This window comes from Eurosta solidaginis, chromosome 2, assembly GCF_040869045.1.
Source record: "Eurosta solidaginis isolate ZX-2024a chromosome 2, ASM4086904v1, whole genome shotgun sequence".
Lineage (NCBI taxonomy): Eukaryota > Metazoa > Arthropoda > Insecta > Diptera > Tephritidae > Eurosta > Eurosta solidaginis.
The window spans coordinates 270,333,064-270,357,998 of NC_090320.1; the positions used below are offsets into that span (position 1 = coordinate 270,333,064).

The 24,935-nt window shown below is 37.9% G+C and overlaps 1 protein-coding gene across 2 annotated transcripts in view; it reads left to right on the forward strand.

Moving 5' to 3' along the window:
* Positions 1 to 10,988, forward strand: part of LOC137242768 (golgin subfamily A member 6-like protein 22) — a 102,939-nt gene extending 91,951 nt beyond the window's left edge. For both annotated transcript variants that reach the window (XM_067770020.1, XM_067770021.1), the window contains exons 7-8: positions 6,015 to 6,347; positions 10,417 to 10,988. In XM_067770020.1, coding sequence (XP_067626121.1) covers positions 6,015 to 6,347; positions 10,417 to 10,560 — 477 coding nt within the window. In that variant the 3' untranslated portion in view covers positions 10,561 to 10,988. The remainder of the gene's footprint in view (positions 1 to 6,014; positions 6,348 to 10,416) is intronic.
* Positions 10,989 to 24,935: the final 13,947 nt, after the last annotated feature.

Consider the following 24,935-nt stretch of genomic DNA (forward strand, 5'->3'; position numbering starts at 1 on the left):
TGTACATGTTATATTCATTAGCCGGACATCTATAATGTCTTCTTTAGCCTCGGCTTTTGAACAGTGCTTGCATTCCAAACTACAAGGTCTTCGTGACATTGCATCAGCATTTCCATGGGTATTACCTTTTCGATGCTCAATGGAAAAGTCGTAGCTTTGTAGTCGCTCGATCCACCGTGCCAATTGTCCTTCCGGATTACGGAACTGCAGAAGCCATTTCAACGCTGCGTGATCTGTCCTGACACGGAATCGCTGGCCGTAGAGGTATTTGTGAAAATGTTTAATTCAGTCTACCAATGCCAACAGCTCTCTCCGCGTAACACAGTAGTTCTTCTCTGGTTTTCCAATCGAACGGCTGTAATATGCAACTACCTTCTCCTGTCCATCGACCAGTTGTGATAAAACGCCTCCTATAGCATATCCACTCGCATCTGTATCCAGAATAAATGTTGCTCCTGGAATCGGATATGCTAACATTGGGGCAGTGCACAAACGCTCCTTCAATGTTTGGAAAGCCACTTCTTGTTCCTTCTTCCATTCAAAAGCTTTGTTTTTTCTTGTAAGCTCATGGAGGCTATGGGCTACGCTGGAAAAATTTGGTACAAATCGGCGGTAATATGTGCACAGCCCAAGAAAACTTCTCAATTCATGTAGGTTCTGTGGTCTTGGCCAATCCTTTACAGCCTCTATTTTTTCGTTCGCAGTGCAGATGCCCTCTGTCGTTACCTTGTGACCCAAATAATTGACTTCCTTTTTAAACAGCGCACACTTTTTGGGACTTAACTTCAGACCAGCGCCAGCTATTCTCTGGAAAACTTCCTCCAAGTTCTTAAGATGTTCATCAAAGTTCTTGTCCAATACGATGATGTCGTCCAGGTACACCAAGCATGTTTTCCAATGTAGTCCTTTCAGTACCTGGTCCATGAGTCTCTCAAAAGTAGCTGGTGCATTACAAAGTCCAAAAGGCATCACTGTAAATTGCCAAAGACCATCACCGACACTGAAGGGTGTTTTCTCTTTATCTTCCTCCTTCACCTCCACTTGCCAGTAGCCGCTTTTCAAGTCCAGCGTGGAAAACCATTTCGTACCAGATAGCGAGTCCAGAGTGTCGTCAATTCTTGGCAATGGGTAGCTATCCTTTTTCGTTACGTCATTCAACTTCCGGTAGTCCACGCAAAACCTCATTTTTCCATCCTTTTTTACAAGTACTACCGGTGAGCTCCATGGACTAGCTGATGGTTCGATGACGCCGCTGTCGCTCATTTCTTGAATGATTTGACTCACAACTTCCCGCTTCGCCAGTGGAACACTACGTGGAGCTTGACGGATCGGCCTCGCATCTCCAGTGTCAATTTGGTGTTTCACAACGTTGGTGCGGCCTGGTTTAGAATCATCCTGGTCAAATATGTTCGCGTACTTTAGGAGCAGTTGTTTTGCCTTACTCTGATAGGCTTCCTCTAGCCCATGCGTCCATGCCGTGATATCATTTGAAAGATCAGTATTACTAGATGAAACGTATTCCTGGAACTGTTCACAGTTAATAACTACTTCGGCCTCTTGGCATCTTCCCAAAATAGCTCCTTTGGTCAAATTGAATGGTGACTTGAACTCATTGAGTACTCTTACCGGAATACGTCCATCTTGTTTTGTCATAGCCAGGGTTTTTCCTACAAGTATGTTCAGTGCTGATTTATTTGCTGCTTCGACAACCCACAATTTGTTTGTCCCACAATCTCCATCTGCCTTTGCCCAGATGACTGCTTCTGATTTTGGTGGTATTTGCTGACTCTTTTCCACCAGCACTCGTTTACTGCTGTAGCCTCTCTCGTAGCCGAAATTAAGTGGCACATCCATGTTCTTATATCGCATCGTCTTGCTTTGCATATCGATCTTGATGCCTTGGTTGATTAAGAAGTCCACTCCAATTATGATTTCATCAACAATACCTGCCACTATAAAATTGTGAAGTACCGTGACGTTCCCAATTGCTACTTCACATTCTACTTCTCCAATTACCTGGGTGTCCTCTCCCGTGGCTGTACGTAATCTTGCTCCAAGCAATGGTCTTATCTTCTTGTTGACTAAATCCGCTCGAATGATGGAATGAGATGCACCCGTATCTACAGTCAGTAACCGTTCCTTTCCGTCCACATGTCCTCCAGCAGTAAGATTGCTTGACCTTCTTCCAATTTGCGAGATAGAGATTATGGGGCATTCAATTGAGGGAGCCAGCTGTCGCCCCTTGCGGCTGACTCGCTTTAGTTTAACGATTGAGTGGATTTGGAGATTTGCTCGTCTCCTTCAGCTCTGCGTTTACGGCCACCCACATTGTTGGAACTATTGGAATTGCTACTGCAATGACGTGCAATGTGACCTGGGTTACCGCACTTGAAACATTTCATAACTCCGGCATTTTTCTGTTGTGACCCCTTCAGAGCTTCCAAAATTGTATCTACCCACTCCGGCCTTTCTACTTCCACACGATGAGCTTTGTATGCTGGTTTACTCAATAATGACGCCGTTTCCTGAGTCAATGCATGGGATACCGTTTCAGAAAATGTTTGCTCTGGGTTCGCGTATGTGGCTCGCTTCGTTTCGACGTCCCGTATGCCATTTATAAAGCTCTGAATCTTCACTCTTTCCGTGTATTCCACGGGTGCATCCGCATTTGCAAGATGAGCCAATCTTTCAATGTCCGAAGCAAACTCCTGCAAAGTCTCGTTAGCTTTTTGGTAGCGGTTTTGCAATTCTATTTGAAATATCTGTTTCCTGTGTTCGCTTCCGTATCGCCGTTCTACAGCAGCCATCAATGCGTCATAACTGTTCCGTTCGTACTCTGGAATAGTCTGTAAGATTTCGGCAGCTGGTCCTTTCAATGCTACGAAGAGTGCGGCAACTTTATCTTCCACATTCCAGTTGTTCACTGCTGCGGTCTTCTCAAACTGTAGCTTAAAGACCTGGAAAGGAACAGAACCGTCAAAGGATGGTGTTTTTACCTTTGTATTACTCGCTGAAACTGCTGGACGATTTAATTGTAACTGCTGAATCCGATCTTTCAAAGCATCCATCTCAGCTTCCATTTTATCTTGTCGTTCACTAAAACCCTCCAACTGCGATGATATGCGATCCTCTTGCGCTTTCAACTGCTGAGCCAACTGAGATATCATATATGTCCTCTGTTCTTCCAGTTGCGATGCAATATATGTCTTCTGTTTTTCCAGTTGAGATGACATTTGCGACGACATTTCTGAAATACGCGTTTCTTGCGCTTCGATCTTTGATGTTATTTCTGACGACATTTCTGCAATATGTGTCTTCTGTGATTCTAGTTGTGATGCCATATATGTCTTCTGCTCTTCCAGTTGTGATGACATTTGTGACGACATTGATGCTACTGTCGATGTTTGTGCAGATATTGCAGCCAATATCATGTTCAAGTCTGTGCTCGTAACTGTCTGCGATGTTTCGTTTTCCTCTTCAATTTTTGTTGTCTCCTCGCCATCAAGATGAAAGACATACTCCTCCACATCAATTCCTTCTGCTTCCATTGCCTCTCGTAGGCGTGCCTGAAGTTCGAGTTTAACGCCGCTTGTATTCAATCTACGGCTCTCCAACTCCTTCTTCCGTTGCTGGATCTTCAATTCACTGAACTTTGCTATGTCCTTGTTGTCTTCTGGAATTTATTCAACAATTCCTCTTCTGACACCAATTGTAACGAATTTGCTTGCAAATCCTCTTATTTGCAATCCTCTGCTAAGTTCGAATCACTAAACTGTTGAATAAATAACTCCAATTTGTAATAATGCAAAATGGCCTTTATTAAAGTACTTCACAATACACTCAAACTGTGCAACGAATAGCTTGCTTAATAACCACACTGATTGATAGCTCAATGAAACTCTACTATTCAAAATAATACTGCTATTGCTCGCTAGATATCGTCTTAATCGCAACTGCTTGACAACTCAAATCAAACTGAATTACTTCTTACTCGCCTGCACCGCTTTTATAGTTTACGCTGCATACTTCTAGGCTCTTCGATTTCCAGAAGTTACTAGTTGTTTCGGCTACAAAATCGCCAGCCACAACTACGTGCACAAATTATTGCCCTCTCTTGTGACCACTGAGATAAGATATATGCATGTGTTTGTGCATTGCCGCTCCGCTGCTCGTATACGTACATATGTGTAGACGCAATTATTTATTCGTTTATGTAGATACATAAAGATTGAATTATTGATGTGAATGTTTGTAGTTTACAGTCTCTCGCGCGCACATAGCCGTATAAGTAAATGCATCTGTGTGTGACATCTCTCTGGGCTGCCTTATATATGTGTATACTTGATTTGATTATTAACGTAAATACTGCTTGGCATGGCCTTAGCATCGCCTTAGTGATGGGATAACTTAGGGGTGGTAATATCCGTGACAATATGTTAAATGGCACCCCTTTGGAGCGTATATCTGTTGCATGTGATCTAGGTGTTTTTTGATCCGAAATTAAGTTTTATCTTACATATCTCAACTACTATAAACAAATCAACTGGTGTACTAGGATTTATAAAACGATGGGCTAGAGAGTTGGATGACCTCGTTGGTACATCCAATTCTCTAATACTGTTCAAGTGTCTGGTCTCCAACCTATCAAAACCATATAAATCGGATTGAGTCAGTCCAGAAACTGTAATATTTCCCAATAATAAAATTGAAGCGCTGAAGTTTAGCGTCAGAATGATATTCCTTTTTATTGAAGAAATTCTTTCCTATTTATACAAAAGTTCTTAACCTACACATACGTACTTACATTAATGCTTACATACTACAATGTACATAGTTTCATAATAAATAATGATTAGTCAGCATAATGTGTAGTGACCTACATATCGTTAATGTGATTCATACATAAGTTGGTTGATCGATATATTGAATGGTTTGGTAAGTGCAAATGAACTCAATGTATGATTCATACATAAGTTGTGTGATTGAATGGTTTGGTCATTGCAAATTAACTCAAGTGGTTATTTGAGTCAGGAAAAATGCATTGGCGTAAAGGCATACTATATCATGCTACAAAACAGCTTTTAATTTTTGCACTACGTGGTCTCACCTGGGATTCAAGTTTTCATTTTCCACCATATAGTAATATACTCCTTTTAATTAATTTGCCAACTCTTGAAACTCATCGAATATTACTTGGTGTAATGTTCATTCAAAAGCTGATCATCGGTGAGATTGACTCCCCTGATCTGGTCAGTAGACAAAATTTTGCTGTTCCTACTAGGACTATTGACCTGTACAACTGTATTAGATTCGAATGTATATTTGCTGCTTTACATACTGCCATACTCTTGCGTTTGGCCTGATATTTTAAACGAAGTAAATAAATAACAAACTATTAACCTCGTCGCATGCAGTTCGCATGTTCCCCCTACTGGGCATCTGGCTCCCTTATGAGCACTTCGCGTCAGCCACCTTATGGGCACCGAGCTTCTTTCTGAGCACTTCCCTCCTTCTGAGCTCCTCACGATGGCTCCCCACTGGGCACACTTATATAAATTCTTAAATAACGTTGTTACTTTCTGTATATTATAACTGAAATTGTAATGCGTATAATTACATATATAAAATTTACTTAAATTTTTGGCTTGTAAATTTATGTACGTTCTTTTCTTGTAATTGACTCTATTATTCTTAGCAGTCGACCACTTTGCTTTTGAGTCGACTATAATTATAAATAAATAAAATAAATATACTCTATATCCCTTGAGGCTAAAAGTGATTGGCAGGCACGCACTTTGAGCGTCTGAAGAGGAACAAAAAAATTAACATTTATTAATAAATGCGCAAAACGCTTGACATCTGCACACATCCTGTTTCCCATTCATTATAACAACAAACAAAAGAGTCCATATAAATTGTTTCTTATTTAAATTTCCAATATTTGACCTTTAAATCTAAAAATAATTAATATTTCAACAATAACCTTTGTTTCTATATTCTACGTATTCCCGCAGACTGTTATACAAAAGCATATACAAGATATTATACAAGCCGAAATCGTGGGCACACCTGAGGCGACGGAAGGTAAAGAAACTATGAAAGAAATGAGCGAACGAGAGAAAGAGGAACGAAAAACAAAGAAATATTTGGATGATGCTTCTGATGTTTCCACCGAATCGGAAGTATATGAACAAGGCAGCACCATTAGTGAATCAAGGCGACGACATGCAGCCGAGTTGGAAGAAGAAATGGAATTTGATGTAGAACGAGGCTATCTCATTTCTAAAACGCAATTTGAACAGTTACGCTATCAAGATGATAAGATATTGCTGTTGCAGCAAGCATCGGTGAGTTGCAAAAACAAAGTTGTTTTTAGAGTGATTCCATGTTAAATCATTTTTAAACACACACAAAAGCGTATTTTAGGGCCTTCTTAAGCCTGATAAACCTGCTAACATGGGAGGTTATTGCGCAGGCACTTGCTTCCTTATTTCACTGCAAACCTGCGATTTGCCAATCATTAGCTTGGCTTTCGAAAATTAAATAGCACCACCACCGCGCAGAGCGCCTTCAACACACAATAAATTTTGGACTGAATCGAAAATCCCATCATAGAACAGGGCTCGTTAAATTCGCTATGCTTATGAAAAGTCATTGACACAGTTACTGCAAGACTTCGAAAGGTCTACCCTTTCTCCCAATCTAAAAAAGTTGCACTGCAAATTAGGTGTGTAGTTTTCAGGCGTCGTTGCAATTAAGGAACGTAACATTAAAACCCGAAAAGTTATAAAAGGGGTGCCGCTGAGTGCTGTGCTAACCCCTACTTTGTTTAATTATTACATTTCCAAGCCCCCTCTCCCACCAAAAAGAAGTTACCATTGCATCGATCAGTGCACGAATGCAACAAATTCTGGCCCATCCATTAACGAAATTGGGCCATAAAATTAACGACTATCTAATCCTTAGTCTTTCCAGTTTTTCACCACCCGAAATTTGACTCTGTCACCAGTCAAATTCCCGGCGACTTTATTTACAACGTGGATGTGGCAAATGTAGACAATATTGGTATTCCTCGTCATTGGCATTATGCTACCGACTGCTCAACACCTGAAAATATTGGGTGCAATGTTCGATAATGACCTACATTTGGGCAAACATGCAGTCGCAAATTGTACCTAAAGGAGAAAGCCGCAGCAATATCCTCAAGTCTCCCGCTGGCAGCACTTGGGACAAAGACAAAAGAAAGCGCATAGCGACTATTAAAGCAATTGACCACCGCTTGTATGCTACGCGTCTCCAAGCACCGCGATTAGAACTGGCATGGGATGTCTTCTTCGGAAGAGAGAATACAACCCAAAAGGAGCGAAATGAAAGGCTGGAGAAATAGTTTTCGTTGAACACCCAGAGGCTTTGGCATCCCAACATAGATCTGTTCGAAGAGGCGCGGATTTCCATGAACTTTGGAAATTATCTCCGTAAACACTGCGAAGAAATTCAGCAGTCAAGAATTCTGTCGAAAATGGAAAAGGAGCACAAAAAGCTCCTTAGAATCATGCACAATAAGTCATGCCAACAAATGCCCGGTAAACGCATTTTCAAAGACAAACACGCTAATCTCGCTGTTGAGAAAAGCAACCTCCCCAGGGAGATGCGCGTTACTCCAACTCAACTCTTACATATGCAGAATCAACTCCGAATCTGTAACGTGTCGCAACCTGATGCCAACCATCTTTTTAATTGCAATGTGGAACCAACGCCTCTAACATCCATACCTCTTTGGCTCAACCTTGCTGAAAGTGCAAGTTTCCCCGGGGAATCCCCTAAGAGAATATTGATGACAATGTGTGAGTGCTCGAACCTATTGGATATATCTAAGTACCTCTTCAGGCTTTTTACTCCATATATCATAGGTATTAAGAGTCACACCACCTAGATGGGAGAGTATCTGCCTTGCCAGAGCGACGCGTTCGCAGAGAATGTGAACCGGATTTTTATCCTCCAGCTCACATCCACCAGCCGACAAATTTGAGTATCAGATAGATTTAACTTACTTAGGTAATATCGTAGACAAAGGTGTCCGCGTAGTACCCAGTGACAGTGCGTAGGTCCTCGCTGCTTAGATTAATGAGTTTGGCTGATACTTTCGTTGCCGGGAGTATAAACAGGTGGGCCTGTCTTTACCCTGGGCAGTCGATCCAGTGAGGCCTGAATGGTTTTGTTTCCCAGTTACTTATGGTTTCCCTAGTGTGTGCTTTTGTGAGTCCACAAAAGGGCCCTGGACCAGAGAATACTGCTGTAACACCCTGTTTTGCTACGTAATCTGCATGTTCATTACCTTCATGTCGCTGATGTCCAGGAACCCATCCTAACAAAACCTTGTTTTTGGCTACCAGGTCGTTAAGAATTTCAATGCTACCTTCCACTAGCTTAGTTGTAACTGTGTAGGATTTCAAGACACGCAGGGCCGCCTGGCTGTCCGACGTAATGTAGATGCTCTTCGAGGATGAGCCTCTCTGTAGACATTCTCTACCGCAAACTTCTATTGCATAGATTTCTGGCTGAAATATGGTGGGGTGGCATCCCATTGGTATCGATTTCTTAAATTTCGGCCCATGGATGCCAGCTCCTGTTGTTCCGTCATCGAATTTGGATTCATCCGTGAACCAGACCTCTGAGTCAGTGTGATTATGAGGGTGCACTGCTTCCAGTGGGTTCTACCCACAATGGACACTTCAATATTTCGTCAGATTCTGAGCTTAGGGAGCATTACGGCACGCAGTTGTAATGTGGGATTTCTTATGATTTTTTTTTTTTTTTTTTTTTTGTAAGGGGATATGAGAACAAAATATACCGCTTCTTAAGACCCAAACAATGACAAATTAAAACAAGTAAGGACGGGACTGTCTTCTGCTGTGCAAGAGACTTCATACCTTTCATGAATGGGGCTGAACAATAATCTTATCCCGTTCGTAATCTCCAAATAATCGGAAATATATAGTGAACAGATGTACATACCTAAAGGATTTTTAAGATAAATACAAAATAAAAAATGGTAAAAAGCCCCCTTATCTGAACGATCGGTTGTATGGGATATATATTATATATAGCTCCGATAGAAATGATTTTTACAGGAAATCTTCTATGATATATTAGATTATATATCACCAAGTTTCACGTTTTTATATTCGAAACTAAGGGAGAAATGGCCAAAAATCTTTCTATCTGAACGATCGGTTGTATGGGATATATATTATATATAGCTCTGATGGAAATGATTGTTTCATGAAATCTTCTATGACATATTAGAATAAATATCACCAAGTTTAACGTTTTTATATTGGAAATTAAGGGAGAAATGGCTAAAAATCTTTCTATCTGAACGATCAGTTGTATGGGATACATATTATATATAGCTCCGATTGAAATGATTGTTTTATGAAATCTTCTATGACATATTAGAATAAATTTCACCAAGTTTAACGTTTTTATATTGGAAATTAAGGGAGAAATTGCTAAAAATCCTTCTATCTGAACGATCGGTTGTATGGGATATATACTATATATAGCTCCGATCAAAGTGATTTTTTCAGGATATCTTCTATGATATATTAGAATATATATCACCAAATTTAACGTTTTTATATTGGAAATTAAGGGAGAAATGGCTAAAAATCTTTCTATCTGAACGATCAGTTGTATGGGATACATATTATATATAGCTCCGATTGAAATGATTGTTTTATGAAATCTTCTATGACATATTGGAATAAATTTCACCAAGTTTAACGTTTTTATATTGGAAATTAAGGGAGAAATTGCTAAAAATCATTCTATCTGAACGATCGGTTGTATGGGATATATACTATATATAGCTCCGATCAAAGTGATTTTTTCAGGATATCTTCTATGATATATTAAAATATATATCACAGAGTTTCTGAACGATCGGTTGTATTGGAGATATATGTTATAGTGGTCCGATCCTACCGGATCCGACAAATGTCTAATATAATACAAAAATACATCCTTGTGCCAAATTTCATTGAGATATCTCAAAATTTGAGGGACTAGTTTGCGTTCAAACAGACAGACGGACGGACAGACGGACATGGCTATATCACCTCAGTTCGTCGCGCTGATCAATTCAGTATACTTAATGGTGAGTCTATCTTCTATATTTCTCAACGTTATAAACATCGGACCAAAGTTAATATACCATTTCGTGTTCATGAAAGGTATAAAAAACAAAAAAAGAATGAAAAATGTCGAGACTCTCCCTCACCAATTTTTAAGTTTATTTAAGAAACGCATTAACCCATATAATTTTTAACCAAAAATAATCGATTTAAAATGGAATAACCCTTTACGAATGCACTTTTCGTTTCAATGATTGTAAATAATACTATTTAAAAATAGGATATGCGTGAACTGTATCAACTTGCTGAGGAGATTATAATTGGTGAACGTGTCGAGGAAGAAATCGTTGAGGAGGAAATGGTCGAGGAGGAGGAACTGCCGATCGAAGAGGAAGAAGAAGAACAAGAACCAGCAGTCGATTAAAATTTCTAAGCAAATGCAAGAATACTAACAGCATGCACAAACACATGCACATTAACACATATGCAAACAAAACAAGAGCAGACTTGGAAACAAAGAAATATTTACTTTAATAAATTGCAGTAAGCAAAATGCAATAACAGGACGAAAAAGCAAGGATAATTTTCGAATGCATTTGAAATTATACAAAACATGTAAGAGAAGCAAGCGCAGCTCAAAACAACACACTTAATTCAATGTAGAAATTTTATCGCCAGCTTAGAGAGAAAATATGCTAAAAAAATATTTTTCATTATTATAAACAGATTATTATTATATTATTATTATAAACAGAATTAGCAAAAAGCGCCCATTGAGTAATCATAACGGTTGTTAAACAAAACAAACAAAAAACTTAAAGAAAAAAACAAATTAAAACGAATAAAGCCAATCTGTGCAAAATTGACAAAGCGTCAACAACAAGTGTCCTTTAATTATGTATAAGTACGATATCATATCATACCTGTTAACGGTACATATCTGCATATTACAATATCAAAACCGTTTAATGCCAAACATTGTCATGGCAGTGCACTTAATTGACATTTGCTAAAGCACTTTAATCAATGTGTCAATATCAAGTGGAAAATGATAAAGAGCAAAACCAAAATTTCCAACTTATTTCTATTTCGCAGCGCACAAACTAAATGCCTAAATCTATGCAACAGCACATGCACTAATCCACTCGCATGCAAGCACTAAAGCGTTTTGTGAGAAACCCAGTAGGAAATTTGAAAAATTTCTAACCGTAATGATTTTTTCAAATGATCAAATTATCCAGATTTTACTTTTCCGGGAACGCCTTCAACATGTGATAGCAAAAAAAAAATGGTGAGATTTTTCTCCGACGAGATCTAGGACAACCCCCTCTTCCAATTTGCGCCGTGCTCCTTTTTTTTAATATTCTCCACAAATTTTCGGAACAAGGCCTACATAATCTCAACTCCGTAAAGCAGCTGCATATTTCCAGAGAAGCTTTTCATGCCACTCGGAGCGTTTGCCAGTGTTGAGTTGTGGTGCCGTACAAGATTGTTGGAGCTAGCAAAAGAGAAAATGAAGATAAGAGACTCGTCCGATCCTCTGGGAATGAAACAACAAACATATGTATTCGATTTTTTGAGACTTAGGCTGGGTGCGAGTTAGGCTAAATTTTAGGTACCTAAACTAATATTCCAATGGAAATTTGCAGCACTGCTACAATTTAGGTAAAAAGCTTTCAAAACTGTGCGAGTATATTTGACAATATAAATTGTTTAAGCTTGGAAATTAATACAAAAAATTGCACTTTGAAACTTTTGTTGTATTTAAAATCTGCAGATATGCATGCTTTGGATTGGAATGGACTAAGAAGGGTTCATATTAGGAGTTCCCAAGATAGCAATGCATGAAACTGCATCTGATTCAACTTGTAGGGTCTTTTTCGCCGACCATATTGGATAACATCTTCAGGGGATCTGCCTCTACCTAGAGTAAAATGAGGCGGCTAACATAAAGCATGTCACTATTTACACATTTTTGCCCAGTAAGTGACCATTTCTGAAAAATTTGTGCAGACTTTGATCCACATTCCTTGACATCATCGCACATAGGTAGATTTTCAAGTTTTAGGCGGCCAAAAATATTTTATTTGCTATATCTTCTTAAAACTGTTTAATAAATTAAAAATTATAATAATTTGTGTAATCAATCGGTTATATTAAAAAAATAGATATTACACTTTGTAACACTAAAAAATGTCTGCGCAGTGAGGCTATTTTTCTTGTTGTACAGCAAAAAGCAAGAAGGGTAAACTTTTAACAGGTTTTATGAAAAATTATAATAATTTGTGTAACTAGTCGGTTATATCATGCATAAGCCAGAAAGTGACAATCACGCCATTGTTATCAACACTGATAAAACACCAGCTGCAGCGCATAAACGCAGATTCAACGCACCTGTAGTTGATGACGTTGCAGGGACCATGGTTGGCGATAATACAGCTACGATCCAAATCGTGATTCGAAGAAGAAATAATAATCTTCAGTTTATTAATGATACCCACCGTTCATATGATGCTCTCCAATATTCACTAATTTTTTGGAAGAGACCAGACGGATGTTGCATAAATATTAAACAACGAGATCACGTAATAGGCAATTTATTCATTATTAAGAATATACACGGAAAATCGCGGAAGAAGTGACATCAAAATACTTTAGAAACAGTTTTTCTAAATGAAAGCTTCTCAGTGGAAATTCATATGCTTAGCGGATGTCGTTCGGAGTCGGCATAAAACATGTACATATGTAGGAAATTAAAATAAGCACGATGCAATTTGGAGAAGAAACTCGACCTAAATCTCCTCGGGAGTACATCACGCCAAGACCACTGCCGAGGGGCGACCCTGTATAGAAATTTTTATGTGACTATGTCATCCTGCCATCATCTTACATAGGAAGTCCGCATCACATGCAGGAATACATACAGGATGCTATGACTTTCGGTCGCGAATATGGACGACCATGTTTTTTCATAATTTTTACGTGTAATCCAAAATGGCAAGAAATTACATCGTTGCTATTGCCAGGAAAAAATTTAATACATCGTCATGACATCACAGCGCGTATCTTTAAACAAAAGTTAAAGTCTTTGGCCAGTTTCATAGTAAAGTTGAATGTATTTGGCCCCACACGATGTTGGATGTATTCGGTTGAGCGGCAGAAGCGAGGATTACCAAATGTCTACATTTTGATCTGGTTCGTCGACAAAATACCTCCTGAAGACATCGATAATTCAATTTCTGCAGAAAGTCCAGATCCGTAGACTGATCAATTATTGTTTAATATTGTTACTACAAACATGATCCATGGTCCGTGGGGATACCTACATCACCTTGCATGGTAAATGGTAATCGCACAAAGCGCTTTCCGAAAGATTTTACCAACGATACGGTCACACATGGTGATGGATATCCAATATATCATCGAAGAAGTACAGATAATGCGCACAATTATTCACCAAAATTATCGGAAACACAGAAATTGACATTAAAAATCGTTGGGTGGTATCATATCCACCTCTGTTGAGCAAAACATTCAATGCCCGTATTAATGTAGAGTTCTGCAGTTCGGTGAAGAGTATAAAATATATCTGCAAGTATGTAAATAAAGGAAGTGATATGGCTGCATTTGGAATTGAAAATACTAATATACAAGCTCCTCCATTGAATAAAAATGATGAAATTACTAATTACCAAATTCGCCGTTATATAAGCTCCAATGAAAGCTGTCTGGCGTATCTTTGGTTTCCAAATTCATGAACGGGATCCAGCTGCTGTCCATTTAGCTGTGCATCTTGAAAACGGTCAGCGCGTATATTTCACGAACGAGACAGCGCTTGATCGTATTACGCTCACATAATTTTTTGAATTATGTCGTCGTGCGGATGCTTTTGGTGCCTTCGCACAAACACTGCTCTATTCAGAAGTACCACAATATTTACATGGGCTCAATCGAAAAAATGGATGCCTATAAAGTAAGGAACACCAGTTGATGCGTGCCCCGGTTTATTGAAATCAAATAATTTGGGTCGCGTATATACAGTCAATCCTAGGCAGACTGAGTGCTTTTATCTGCGAGTGTTGTTCGTTAGTGTGGAGTGGCCATTATCACACAGGGCACAGCAACATTGTTCTCAAAAACAATATTTTCTCAATGGCATTTGCGTGTACTTTATTAGACTACGCAGTGCATTGCACTGAATTGCATTGCATGAATGCCTGTTGAATTTTGATTTCTATGTATGCGCTGTGGGCGCGACTCTCTCACTCTTCTTGCTGTTAACATTGTTAGTGCAAATAGTGGAAAAATGAGGATCACTCTCAGAGCAAACCATATTGCTTGCTTGAGTTTGTGTATATTTTACATACTAACTTTATTTGTGTGTATGTTTCTTGTTAGCGATGGTCTATGTACGCTACGTAAAGTATAACCAGATCTATGTTTCACATGCTATGCACTGCTTTGTCATTCAATGCACTGTAAGTATAATTAGACCTTAAAATAGATGGGCAACAGTACGCAACAACTACAGGTTACTGCCTTGCTTTAGGCTTGCTAGAAAACGACAACCATTGGGAGAGTATGCTTGCTGAAGCAGCATTAAACTGCATAGCAGCACAAATTCGTCTACTATTTGCTGTAGTACTAACTACATGTTTCCCGGCCCGAGCACAGATGTTGTGATATAATCACAAAAACCCAATTGTCACACATTATAAGTCCATACTGAACAATTCTTGAAATCCACCACTTTGGTGTCATACCTACTACTACTCCTAAATGCACCACTGTGTCAAACACGCGGCAACGCCAGAAATACAAAAATCTACCAGTTGAGTTTAACGAAGACATCCAACGATATAAGCAGTCCGAGCGGTGCGGTATCAATTACATTGAATAATACACAGCGACACAATGATTGATGATATTTTATATAGACATAGTACAAGGTGCAACGATCTAACGATGTCATTCAGTGATGCAATATACAATGATGCATTGATTGCTATCGAAGATTTTTGTATTACCATGGCGAACTTACCAATCAGGAATTACGGAATGACTTCAACAAATCCGAATGTATCTGATTTACTCAACACAGATATGAATCGTGTACTACAGTGCGACACTTCAGAAATGGCATGCATTGTTAGTTGCTTTATTTCGCTATTAAATGATGAGCGAAAAATAATTTACGACCGCATTATGCTGGCAGTTTCTGCAGGGCAAGGGGATTCTTTTTTTTTTTTTTTTTTGATGCACCAGGTGGAAATGGAAAAAACATTCCTTATTTCGCTACTACTTGCCGAAATACGATCAGGAAATTGCATCGCATTAGATGCTGCATCGTTAGGCATTACAGCCACTTTAATAGATGGAGGCAAAACGGCGCATTCAGCATTTCAGTTGCCACTGAACATCCAAAATAAACCTGATGCAATGTGCAATATAAAGAAACAGTCGTCAATGGCCACAGTGCTGAAATAGTGTAAACTTATTATCTGAGATGAACGCACTATGGCACACAAACAATCGCTTGAGGCATTGGATAGGACATTGATAGAAAAAAAAAACAAATCGATAAACTATTTGGCGGCACTTTGTTACTCCTGTCAGGTGATTTCAGGCAAATCCTTCCCGTTTTTCCATGTTCGACGTACGCTGATCAAATTAACGCTTGCTTACAAACATCACGACTGTGACCCAATGTTGAAAAAGTACAACTGGCGTTGAATATGCGTGTTCAAATGCTTCAGGAACCGTCCGCCGAAACTTTCTCGAAACAATTGTTAGATATTGGTGATGGAAAAGTTCCTGTATATGAAAATATTGGATGCATAAAATTACAGAGGGACTTATGTACGATCGTCAATTCGCAAAGTACTCTCATCGACAACATACTTCCCGATGTCCACACACAATATAGAAATCATAAGTGGCGATTTTAGCAGCACCAAATTCGGATGGCAATGAGTTAAATTTCAAAATACAATAGCTTTTGCCATGGGACTTGGTGGCATACAAATCTGTCGATGCAGCTTGCATTGCCAACGAATCTGTAAACTTTCCAATTGAGTTTTTAAATTCATTGGATTTACCAGGCATGCCACCACACCATTTACAATTGAAGGCTGGATCTCCGGTCATTCTGCTTGGTAAATTGGACCCACCACGGCTATGCAATGGTACACGATTAGTCATTAAAAAATTAATGAAAACGTCATTGAAGCCAGCATTTTGTATGGCAAGTTTCAAGGCGAAAATATATTACTACCACGATAATGATTCCTACAGATGTGCCAATTGAACTCAAACGTATTCAATACCCAATTAGATTAGCATTAGCAATGACGATCAATAAGTCACAAAGCTTATGTGGCTTAGATTTGGAAACACCATGCTTTTCCCACGGACAACTATATGTAGCATTTTCTCGTGTGGGAAAACCACCCAGTTTGTTTATATTGCGCTGAGCGGTTAATCTTAATGTTTTTTCAAACTGTCACAATAAACAAAAAAAAAAATAAACAGTAATAATATAAATATAGTTTAAAAAGAATAAAACACCCATATTTTTGTTTAGTACGCATATTCATACATCTGTAGCTGCACCCACATCACCATCACCACGCTAACAGTGCGTATACGTAACATAAAAATAAGAGTGACTCATATATAAGTAAAAATCTAATATATATTAGGGTGTTAAACATATTAAAAACAATGTTTTAATAGTTACTAAGAGTCGTAATTTAAATAATATCTGTTATTTTAACAACGAATAGTTTACTGCCATAAATAAAGTATATTTTCACTGTCTACAACGCTTTCGATTATAAATACAACCCTACACTCCAATGGCAAGTTTGTTATTTCTATTGAACTAAAACAATATTAGATAGAGATACTGTTTTTAGCAAAACAACGCTTTCCGGGTCAGATAGTATATGTATATAAACCTTCTGAGGTTACCCTGGTCCACATTTTCGATATCTCCCAAACCAACTAAGGTAACAAAATTAAAACTACCTTGCATTAATATCCTCCTTAATGCCTATCGTGTGATACCCATATCGTATGAACACATTTTAGGGTTACTCTGATCCACATTTTGGTCGATATCTCAAAAACGTTTCAAAATTTTGCAGTTTTTTTAGCCTATAACCATGTCGAGCCATCACCAAATCTATGCTCAAAATTACATCTCAATCGGTTCAGCCGTACCCGAGCTTTGCGGTCCAAAAAAAAACGGCTTTCAAAATATATATTATAAAATATAAAAGTACTAGCTGACCCGGCAAGCGTTGTTTTGCCAAAAACAGTATCTCTATCTAATATTGTTTTAGTTCAATAGAAATAACAAACTTACCATTAGAGTAGAGGGTTGTACTTATAATCGAAAGCGTTGTAGACAGTGAAAATATACTTTATTTATGGTAGTAAACTATTCGTTGTTAAAATAACAGATATTATTTAAATTAAGACTCTTAGTAACTAATAAAACATTGTTTTTAATATGTTTAACACCCTAATATATATTAGATTTTTACTTATATATGAGTCACTCTTATTTTTATGTTACGTATACGCACTGTTAGCGTGGTGATGGTGATGTGGGTGCAGCTACAGATGTATGAATATGCGTACTAAACAAAACTATGGGTGTTTTATTTTTTTTATACCTTTCATGAAAATGAAATAGTATATTAATTTCGTCACGAAACCGAAAATTGTAAGTCCTTAAAGGAAAATAGGTAGACCCACCATTAAGTATACCGAAATAATCAGGTTGAAGAGCTGAGTTGATTTAGCCATGTCCGTCTGTCCGTCTGTCTGTTTGTATGCAAACTAGTCCCTCAATTTTTGAGATATCTTGATAAAATTTGGTGAGCGGGTGTATTTGGGTGTCCGATTAGACATTTGTCGGAACCGACCGGATCGGACCACTATAGCATATATCCTCCATACAACCGATTTTTCAGAAAAAGAGGATTTTTGTAATATCTTACCCAATTTAACAGATTAAAGCTTCAAACTTCACCATATACTTTCGTATATTGCACATATTTTTTCCTGAAAAAATTTATGAGATCGGTCATATATATAGTATATATCCCCCACAACCGATTGTTCAGATAAGGAACTTTTCGTAATTACTGCCCTATTTTAAGAGCTAGAGGCTTAAAATTTCAACGAATGCTTACATATATAGCATATATTGTTGTCTGAAAAAATCGTAAAGATCGGTGGTATATATAGTATATATATGGTGGTATATATAGTATATATATATAGTATATATATATATATTTTCGCAAATTTTAGCCCCATTTTAACATCTAGAAGCTTCAAATTTCAACGAATACTTACGTATATAGCATATATTGTTGTCTGAAAAAATCATAGAGATCGGTTGTATATATAGTATATATCTCATACAACCGATTGTTCAGATAAGAAACTTTTCGCAATTTCTACCCCATTTTAACAGCTATAAGCTTCAAATTTCACCGATTGCTTACGTATATAGTATGTATTGTTTTGTCAAAAAATCATAGAGATCGGTGATATATATAATATATATATGATGGTATATATAGTATATATATATAGTATATATATTTTTTTTTACGATTTCGGCCCCATTTTAACAGCTAGAAGCTTCAAATTTCACCAAATACTTACGTATATAGCATATATTGTTGTCTGAAAAAATCATAGAGATCGGTGGTATATATATTATATACCCCATATAAACTCTAATTTTTGCCCCCTTTTTACGGCTAGAAGCTTCAAAATTCATCAGATTTCATCAAATAGTTACGTTTACGTCATATATTGTTGAAATACGTGATTCGTAGTCATAGTTTCTACACGCAGACCACAAAAAACCTGAAACTTTGCATCCTCACACAAAGTACCTACCTGTTTTTTATTTTATATTTATCTTAAAAATCGTTAAGGTATGTAGATCTGTTCACTAGATATTTCTTATCTCATACATCCGATTATTCAGAGATTACGAACGGGATAAAATTATTGTTCAGCCCCATTCGTGAAAGGTATGAAGTCTTCGGCATAGCCGAAGACAGTCCGGTCCTTACTTTTTTTAACTATATTTATATTATTACTGTTTATTGTGGCAGTTTGAAAAAACATTAAGATTAACCGCTCAGCGCAATATAAACAAACTGGATGGTTTTCCCACACGAGAAAATGCTACATATTGTTGTCCGTCGGAGAAGCATGGTGTTTCCAAATCTAAGCCACATAAGCTTTGTGACTTATTGATCGTCATTGCTAATGCTAATCTAATTGGGTATTGAATACATTTGAGTTCAATTGGCACATCTGTAGGAATCATAATCGTGGCAGTAATATATTTTCGCCTTGAAACTTGCCATTCAAAATGCTGGCTTCAATGACATTTTTCATTAATTTTTTAATGAATAATCGTGTATCATTGCATAGCCGCTTTGGGTTCAAATTACAAAGCAGAATGACCGGAGATCCAACCCTCAATTGTAAATGGTGTGGTGGCATGCCTGGTAAATCCAATGAGTTTAAAAACTCAATTGGAAAGTTTACAGATTCGTTGGCAACGCAAACTGCATCGACAGATTTGTATGGCACCAAGTCCCCTGGCAACAGCTGTTGTATTTCGAAATTTAACTCATTGCCATCCGAATTTTGTGCTGCTAAAATCGCTCTTTCTGCCAGCCACTTATGATTTTTATATTGTGTGTGGACATCGGGAAATGTGTTGTCGATGAGAGTACTTTGCGAATTGACGATCGTACAGAAGTCCCTCTGTAATTTGATGCATCCAATATTTTCATGTACAGGAACTTTTGCATCACCAATCTCTAACAATTATTTCGAGAAAGTTTCGGCGGACGGATCCTGAAACATTTAATCACGCCTGTTCAACGTCAGTTGTACTTTTTCAACATTGCGCCACAGTCGTGATGTTTTTAAGCAAGCGTTAATTTCATCAGCATACTTCGAACGTGGAATAACGGGAAGGGTTTGCCTGAAATCACCTGACAGGAGCAACAAAGTGCCGCCAAATAGTTTATCGTTTTGTTTTTTTTCTATCAATATCCTATCCAATTCCTCAAGCGATTGCTTGTGTGCCATAGTGCATTCATTCCAGATAATAATTTTACACTGTTTCAGCACTGTGGCCATTGACGACTGTTTCTTTATATTGCACATTACATCAGGTTTATTTTGGATGTTCAGTGGCAACTGAAATGCTGAATGCACCGTTTTGCCTCCATCCATGAAGTGGCTGTAATGCCTAACGATGCAGCATTTAATGCGATGCAATTTCCTGATCGTATTTCGGCAAGAAGTAGCGAAATAAGGAATGCTTTTTCCATTTCCACCTGGTGCATCAAAAAAAAAAAAAGAATCCCCTTGCCCAGCAGAAACTGCCAGCATAATGTGGTCGCAAATTATTTTTCGCTCATCATTTAATAGCGAAATAAAGCAACTAACAATGCATGCCATTTCTGAAGTATCGCACTGTAGTACACGATTCATATCTGTGTTGAGTAAATCAGATACATTCGGATTTGTTGAAGTCATTCCGTAATTCCTGATTGGTAAATTCGCAATGGTAATACAAAAATCTTCGATAGCAATCAATGCATCATTGTATATTGCATCACTGAATGACATCGTTACATCGTTGCACCTTGTACTATGTCTATATAAAATATCATCAATCATTGTGTCGCTGTGTATTATTCAATGTAATTGATACCGCACCGCTCGGACTGCTTATATCGTTAGATGGCTTCGTTAAACTTAGATTTTTGTATTTCTGGTGTTGCCGCGTGTTTGACACAGTGGTGCATTTAGGAGTAGTAGTAGGTATGACACCAAAGTGGTGGATTTCAAGAATTGTTCAGTATGGACTTATAATGTGTGACAATTGCGTTTTTGTGATTATCTCACAACATCTGTGCTCGGGCTGGGAAACATGTAGTTAGTACTACAGCAAATAGTAGTAGTTTGTGCTGCAGGGCAGTTTAATGCTGCTTCAGTAAGCATACTATACCAATGATTGTCGTCTTCTAGCAAGCCTAAACCAAGGCAGTAACCTGTATATGTTGCGTACTGTTGCCCATCTACTTTAAGGTCTAATTATACTTACAGTGCATTGCATGACAAAGCAGTGCATAGCATGTGAAACATATATCTGGTTATACTTTACGTAGGGTACATAGACCATCGCTAACAAGAAACATACACACAAATAAAGTTAGTATGTAAAATATACACAAACACAAGCAAGCAATATGGTTTGCTCTGAGAGTGATCCTCATTTTTCCACTATTTGCACTAACAATGCTAACAGCAAGAAGAGTGAGAGAGTCGCGCCCACAGCGCATACATAGAAATCAAAATTCAACAGACATTCATGCAATGCAATTCAATGCAATGCACTGCGTAGTCTAATCAAGTACACGCAATTCCCATTGAGAAAATATTGTTTTTGAGAACAATGTTGCTGTGCCCTTCTATGCTATGTAAGTATAATTGACCCTTTATGTATATCATGAAATGATAATGGTCCCTTCACATTAACCAACAACAGTCGCAGATAAAAGCACTCAGTCTGCCTAGGATTCACTGTATATATGCGACCCAAATTTTTTGATTTCAATAAACTGGGATACGCAACAACTAATGTACCTTTCTTTCTAGGCATCTATTTTTTCAATTGAGCCCATGTAAAATATTGCGGTTCTTCTGAATAGAGCAGTGTTTGTGCGAAGGCACCAAAAGCATCCGCACGAACACATAATTCAAAAAATTCTGTGAGCGTAGTTTTTGGGGGATTCATAACACGATCACGCACGGTCTCGTTCATGAAATATACGCGCTGGCCATTTTCAAGATGGACAGCTAAAGGGATAACTGCTGAATCCCGTTCATGAATTTGGAAACCGAAGATACGCCATACAACTTCATTGGCGCTTATATAACGGCCAATTTGGTAATTAGTAATTTCATCATTTTTAGCGAAAAAGGTAGGCGTTGGCCGATTATCAGACCTACCGAATATGCTCACAAAATTTCATGAGAATCGGTTTAGCCTTTTCAGACACAAGAATTGTATATATTAGAAGATTATGGGTATTAAAGAAAAGGTATTGACGGTTATATCTATACAAAACCGTTTTTATTTGAATATTTCTTTTTTTTTTTTTGGATATTAATCCAAATATGGTGGTGAATGTGAGGGTGAGAGTGAGGGTGGAGTAGAATGAGAATGGGAGTTAGGGGAAGCAGCAGAGGGGAGAGGAATCAAAAGCGCCGGGAAAGGAGATGATAAGTCGTACACCTACATTTATTTACTTGCGATGGGGATTGCAATATTTTTTGGCTGTCTAATCGTTATGCCATTGACTATAATGTCACTTTATCAGCTGTTATTTAAAAAATATTGTGATGAATATTAGCATCGCTAATTGATCTCACATCCCTAAGGTTACTAAATGAAGACACAAGCAAGCTACATAAACACATTAGTCATCATTTACCCACATATATACAAAGCAATAGAGAGATACTCACCATCAGCCGAAGCAGTACTCACATATACACACGCACAAGCCTATGCGAGAGGCTATAACTACAAAAACATGTATATATATGGCTGGTAACCAAGTATGAAGTTCGCGAAGTTACTAGACCTTAGGAGAAATGGGTGGACGAGGCAACAGAGAGTATAAAAGCAGCGAATGCTGAGTAGTCAGTAATCAGTTTGATTTAAACAAGCAATTAGTTTTGAAGTATAAGTGTTATTGTGAAGTACCATTTTGCATTACTGAATACTGGAGTTATTTATTCAACAGTTTCAACGGAGGTAATACTACCGACCTTGATGTGCGTGGAACTATGACCAGCATAGACAATAGATGGGTTGTTCCTTATTGCTCTGTACTTTTGCCGATGTTTTTCGGCACATATTAACGTTGAGTACTGTCATTCCGTTAAAGCTATTAAATACATTTGCAAATATGTTAATAAGGGCACAGATCAAGCTACATTTTCTCTTCAAAATACTTCAGATGAGATTCAAAAATCTCAACCGTCCGTATATAAGCACTACGGAGTCTTTCTGCGTTTTTTTTTTTTTTTTTTTGATTTTCCCATCCATGAGCGATAACCAACTATTGTACACTTGTCAGTGCATTTAGAGAATGGGCAACGAGTGTACTTCTTGGAAGATAATGTAAACCGAGTTCTGGAAAACCCCCGTAAAACTACGTTGATGGCATTTTTTGAACTATGCGCTACCGATTAGTTTTCGAAAACTCTTCTTTATCATGAAGTGCCATCTTATTATACGTGGAGCATAATAAATTTTCCAGAAGGAAGCGCGGAATATCTATTGAAGGTAACCCAGGCATTAAAAAGGATTTGGAGCTTGGTAGAGTTTCCAAAGTACACCCCAATCAAACGGAATGTTTTTATATACGTTTATTGCTTGAAAGCTTGAGGACTGTAAATGGTATAGTTTTCCCAACTTTTCAAGCCGCTTGCAGAGAACTACAACTTTTGGAAAACGACGACCATTTGAAAAATGCCATAGCTGAAGCAGCTCTTTTGCATTCGCCGCCAAGGCCAAGAGAGTTATTTTCCATTTTAATAGTTTTTTGTCAGCCGTCAAGTGCTGAGTTATTATGAGACACGTTCAAGGATGACTTCTGTGAAGACTTCCTTTTCAATTAACGCAGAAGGCGTAACGATCCCGATCTACAAATTTCTGAGGATTTAATAAATCATGGTTTGAAAAAATTTTACTACTATTATGATGCCTAATGATTGAATAAGTAGTTAACATTTCTTTTAAGGTTTGATTGACATCGAGGACAAAGTAATAGGCCTTTGCGAAAAACAATTATCCAGTTTTGGGTTGCCTTCCTCAAATCGTGATATACAATGGCCGGAGTGCTGTTTTAAGACAATCACGATGCGCCCATGTGCCTCAAATTAATTAAATGACTAACTTCAAGCTAATATATCGAAAATGGTTTCGGATCAGCAGCTGACATATGATAAAGTCGTTGACAATATTGAAAACGAAAGAGGTCAAGCTTTTTTCTTAGATGCTCTTGGTGGTTGTGGAAAAATCTTTTTACTTATTTTTCTTCTCGCATATGCCAGATGTAAAGGTCACGTGGCGCTGCCGGTAGCATCATCGGGAATTGCAGCGACTCTTTTATCTGGTGGTCGAACAGCCCAATCCACTTTTAAATTACCCTTAAACGTGTCCCTCCAAGAAGAAAAGGTTTGGTTCATTCGAAAGAACGGGCCACTAGCTAAAATAATACAAGAGGCAATTCTTATAGTGTGGGATGAGTGTACAATGACTAACCGAGTACATATTGAAGCAGTAGATCATACATTAAAAGACCTAAGATCAAATGACAACGAATCTTAACGGAACTATAAGTACATTTCCCAGGATTTATTAGGTATTGGAGATGGTAAAATTTTCACTGAGAACGGCTACTTTATAGTAGATTCAAAGCTTGGAAATGTGGTACATAACGTGAGCGCATTAATATCAGAAGTTTACCCAAATATTGAATAACTATCCAGCAAGCTATGCGAATGGGCTATCATTTCACCAAGGAATAAGACTGTAGACAAAATAAATAACATAATTCTAAATAGAGTATCTGTCGAAGTTAAAGAGTATATATCAAATGACACTGTTCTTAATAATGAAGACGCCGTACACTATCCAATTGAATTTTTAAATTCGCTTAATCC